This window comes from Bombus terrestris, chromosome 9 (assembly GCF_910591885.1).
Source record: "Bombus terrestris chromosome 9, iyBomTerr1.2, whole genome shotgun sequence".
Taxonomy (NCBI): Eukaryota; Metazoa; Arthropoda; class Insecta; order Hymenoptera; family Apidae; genus Bombus; species Bombus terrestris.
Window position 1 is genome coordinate 15,252,984 of NC_063277.1, and position 4,549 is coordinate 15,257,532.

Genomic DNA, 4,549 nt, shown 5'->3' on the forward strand with positions numbered 1-4,549 from the left:
TATTCTTTCGTCCATCTCCGCCGTTCCTCCCCGCACGGCTCGATAATACGTTCCGTCGAGCCGCAGGATTATTCCTTCGATCGAGACAGTGCTCGAATATATCGGGGATGGATAGAAATTAAAAAGGAGCATCCCGTGAATAGCTGATCGACGAGCCGAATAGCCTCTCGTGGGGGTTGCTCTTTGTTTCATGGGCTCGTTCGATTAGCTGGTCTCTGAAATCAGGTATTTTTAGAAGGAAAAAAGCTTGTTTATTCCCAGGCTAGATTATTAGTTTCCAGAGAGATCATTGTATATTATTTGGTAAAAATTATTATTTATAATATATTTGTTTTTAATTGAAAGCTTTCGTTAGAACGTGTAAAAATGTATCATTTTTAATGGAAAAGAACGATTTAAGAGAAAGTTACGGAATGCTCGATGGATGTATCGATTACAGTTTAGTTTCGTTAATAGTTGGAGATTGTAGACAAAACATAGATCGATTATTAATATCGGATATAATTTCTATTCTTCTAGGTCGATCTCGACGATACGATGGACAATTTTTTCAATACTCTTTATCAGAAAATGTTCACGGTGCTGAACAGTCAGTACAACTTTGACAATAAATACTTGGAGTGTGTGGGAGAACATATGAAGGAAATCAGACCGTTCGGCGATGTCCCTCAGAAATTAGGAGTGCAAATCAAAAGGTCTTTCGTCGCGACAAGAGCCTTTAGTCAGGCTTTAACGGTGGCTGCGGATGTCTTGAAGAGCATGCAGTCGGTAAGAGAAACATCAATCTTCTTCGTTCGTTTTATGCATTTGTAAGAAATGTAAAAATCGTCGAAGGAAGAAATAGCTATAACGCGATATAATAAGAATGCGTATAATACGATAAGGAAATTTTTTTCTTTAATTATAAAAATTCTCTCTTATGGATTTTACGTTTCTTTACATCGCTGAAATTTTTTCAAACGCGCAAAAAGCTCGAGAAAATCGATAAACTACGACAAACGTAAGAACAGCTAGAAAATTGTCTGGCTTTTCACAGCTGAAACCATCAGCCGATTGTGCAGCTGCACTCACAAGAATGACGGTGTGTCCGTCGTGCAGCGGGATCACGGGCAACGTGTTAGCCTGTGGTGACATGTGTGCCAACGTGATGAAGGGCTGCCTTGCTCAGCATGCGGCTCTGGACGCTGAATGGAATCACTTCGTCGGTGAGTAATTTCCACGCGAATTGTTCTCTTGGTAATTATAGGCTCGAGAATATAATCAATCGACTTACTTCGAATCACGCACACAGAGTATTTTGTTTATTAGCAATCGCCTGAGGAATAGAGAAGACTCGAGAAATAATGTTCGACAAGCAGAATCGCCAAATTCCTTGTTTCCTAAATCTTGTTACTAATTATTGGAATATCGGTAATCGTCCAACGAAGGATTAAGTTTGAACGAAATGAATGAAAAGATTCTATTCATTTGTTTACTCGGGCAAGTTCACAAATTTTAGGAAATCTTGTATTTTCTATTCAGAGTGTCTCCTGCAAAAATTCCTTAGAAAATTCCTTAGAAAATTTTGCAGTAATTTTTATAGTTGGCTCTCTTTCTGTAACTTGCATTTCTCCAATTTCAGAGGCCGTGGACAAGGTGGCTGACCGTCTGTTGGGTCCATTTAACATCGAAATGTTAGTACGACCAATCAACCTGAAAATCTCGGAGGCGATCATGAATTTCCAAGAGAACAGCAACGACGTTTCGCAAAGGGTGTTCACTGGATGCGGACGACCTGTGTTGGGTAGACGCAGACGTCGAGATAATCGGGAGTTGGAACTCGAATCATTGAACTTTGATCAAGAAACACTAACAGACGATCGTGCTGCTATTTTGGATAAATTGGTGAAAGAGACACGACAGAGAGTGAGAGATTCCAGACAATTCTGGGTTTACCTGCCCTATAAGGTTTGCAACGATGGCCTCGTGGTTCCTCCTAGCAATACGAAGGAATGTTGGAACGGCACACACGTAGACAAGTGAGTATCTTACAAACATGAATTTTTATTTATTTCTTATAGAAATTATCAGCCGTGTAGTCCTCTTTTTAATTTTATTTAAATTGTAATATAATAGTGAATGAAATTGTATTATTAAATTAAATTATATAATATTTAAATTTTGATATAATTACACAAGGTGTCTCAAAAATAGAGCAATAAATACTCTTGCGTTTATATCTTCTTGTCTCTAGAATTCAATTTTAGTTTCTTAAAATATCGTGAACTTTTCTTTTCAAACTGATCAATATTCCACATAATATCGACGTTTCAATTAAAATCTTGAGTTCATTTCTCACTTGCCCGTGTTTCAGATACATTTACCCAGTATCGTCGAACGGAGAGGAACAAAAATTGAATCCAGAGGTACGAGTTACTGGAACAAGACCGACAATAGTCAGGGACCAAGTCTTCGCATTGACCACTATCACAAACAGACTAAAATCCGCGTACAATGGACAGGACGTCGATTGGATAGACACAGGTAAACTATCTGTTTCGCTAATGTTTAATCTACTATATCATCGAACACAACTATCCTTATAAAATTGACATCATGTTAGAATATCCAAAAACAAAAAATTTCATTAAAATTGATCTGGTACTAAATTTCGTGGAATAATATTTATAAGTAATTGGAGAAATTTTCGAATGAATGTACTGGCAAAAGCATACTGAAACGCGTAAGCGGTAGATTTAATCGTAGAATCAATATCAGTAAATACGGTAAGCTAGTTGATTTCGAATAATGAGTTGATTAAATTAGAATACCTCAGTGAAACACAAACAATTTATCATAGAATTCCATGCATCTATCTTGTTAATTATAGGCTCTGTAAAACACTTCTAATTATCATTTTTTTCTATACAGTCATAATTTTCCATAAGAAACGAAGAAATAAAGGAATTCTTAAACAGACAGATAAATCTACTGTTATTGCGTTTTATCTTATTGAAGATTATGTTCTATTTTAATTTCTATTCAAATATCTATTATCTAATATTTATGCTCTAGATCTGCTCGAAAACATAATAAAGGAAACAAATTATCAGGCTACTGTAAAGCGCCGCTTATCTTATCTCGAGACACTGTTCACGGTAAACGGCGATTAAAAGAATAATTTTCCTGGAATTTTCTTTTTGATCGTCGTGTTAATCAATTTCCAAATTTGCCAATTAAAGCGACTACAAGTTCACGAGCAATAGAATCACAAAAAGTATATAAAAAATATATGTAGTATATAAAGAATATGCACACATGGTACACTGTCAGGAAACAAAATATTTATTTTTTTTTTTTTTTTAACTTAGCTGAGATCTTTTGAAAGTGACACGAGCGAGTCTATAGAATCAATTTATCTTCATTCTTTAAAGAAGCGATCGATTTTATCGCATTTATTTTCAAATCCGACAACACGAATGAATCCTCGAAATTAAAAATCAGAGTGGCCTAAAAATACACGAAACCTCAAAAATACCTGTATGACATGCTCATAAAAAATTCAAGTTCTTTATTAAATTCTTCAATTAATTTTGTCACATCTTTCTAATTCATCGATTCGAATCGATCTTCCATCATCGTCTAGAAATACCTGAAGATACCTGTTAAACCTTTGCGGACGGAACGGTTCAAAGTCGACCGTACCGTCGGGCCGAGCTAGTCCCGCGATAATCATTTAAAATTGCCAGCGTGCTTTTCTACTTAAACGTGCTTTTCTACTTAAACGTGCTTTTCTACTTAAACGCGCTTTTCGTTCATAGATGTCAAATTCTAGACACATGTACATGCACAGATTCTCCACGGGATAAATAAAATAACATACATATGAGTCTTTTGATTCTATCAATCTTTTTTTTTGGGGGGGGGGGGCGAACGCGTATGATTTTCTCGGCGAAATTGATTGCTTACGCAGAACGGCTATATTTGGCGATAGTTCGCGAAGGATTAAACAACACAATCGAAATCTCAAGAAAACCTGTACGACCTCCCTACGAAGAGAATTCCAAATCTCCTACTAATCCTTTTTATTTACTTCTTCGACTTCCAATTTCACGAAGTAATAAATTTTCAATGACGACCTAAAGGAACCTAAAAATACCTAATGAATAGTGCAATCGAAATCTCAAGAAAACCTGTACGACCTACCTCCGAAGAGAATTCCAAATCTCCTACTAATCCTTTTTATTTACTTCTTCGAATCTTCCAATTTCACGAAGTAATAAATTTTCAATGACGACCTAAAGGAACCTAAAAATACCTAACGAATAGTGCAATCGAAATCTCAAGAAAACGTGCGTAGGACGTGCTAGAAAAACTTCAAGTCTTCTGCTAAACTCTTCGACTAACTCCTCCGCATCTTTTAAATCCACCAATCAATCGATCACGACCATCATCCAAGAAAACTTAAAGAACGTTTCCAAAAAGAAATCCTCTCCTCTCCATCGCCACCATACCACATTCAGAACTTACTAATCAGCTCACCGTCACCGGGTGACAATCTAATTTTCAG

At 36.3% G+C, this 4,549-nt stretch overlaps 1 protein-coding gene across 2 annotated transcripts in view; it reads left to right on the forward strand.

The window, feature by feature from the left end:
- Positions 1 to 4,549, forward strand: part of LOC100647740 (glypican-4) — a 147,977-nt gene that overhangs the window by 119,119 nt on the left and 24,309 nt on the right. For both annotated transcript variants that reach the window (XM_003397838.4, XM_048408710.1), the window contains 4 exons: positions 520 to 768; positions 1,037 to 1,205; positions 1,622 to 2,018; positions 2,354 to 2,523. In XM_003397838.4, the coding sequence (XP_003397886.1) occupies positions 520 to 768; positions 1,037 to 1,205; positions 1,622 to 2,018; positions 2,354 to 2,523 (985 nt within the window). The remainder of the gene's footprint in view (positions 1 to 519; positions 769 to 1,036; positions 1,206 to 1,621; positions 2,019 to 2,353; positions 2,524 to 4,549) is intronic.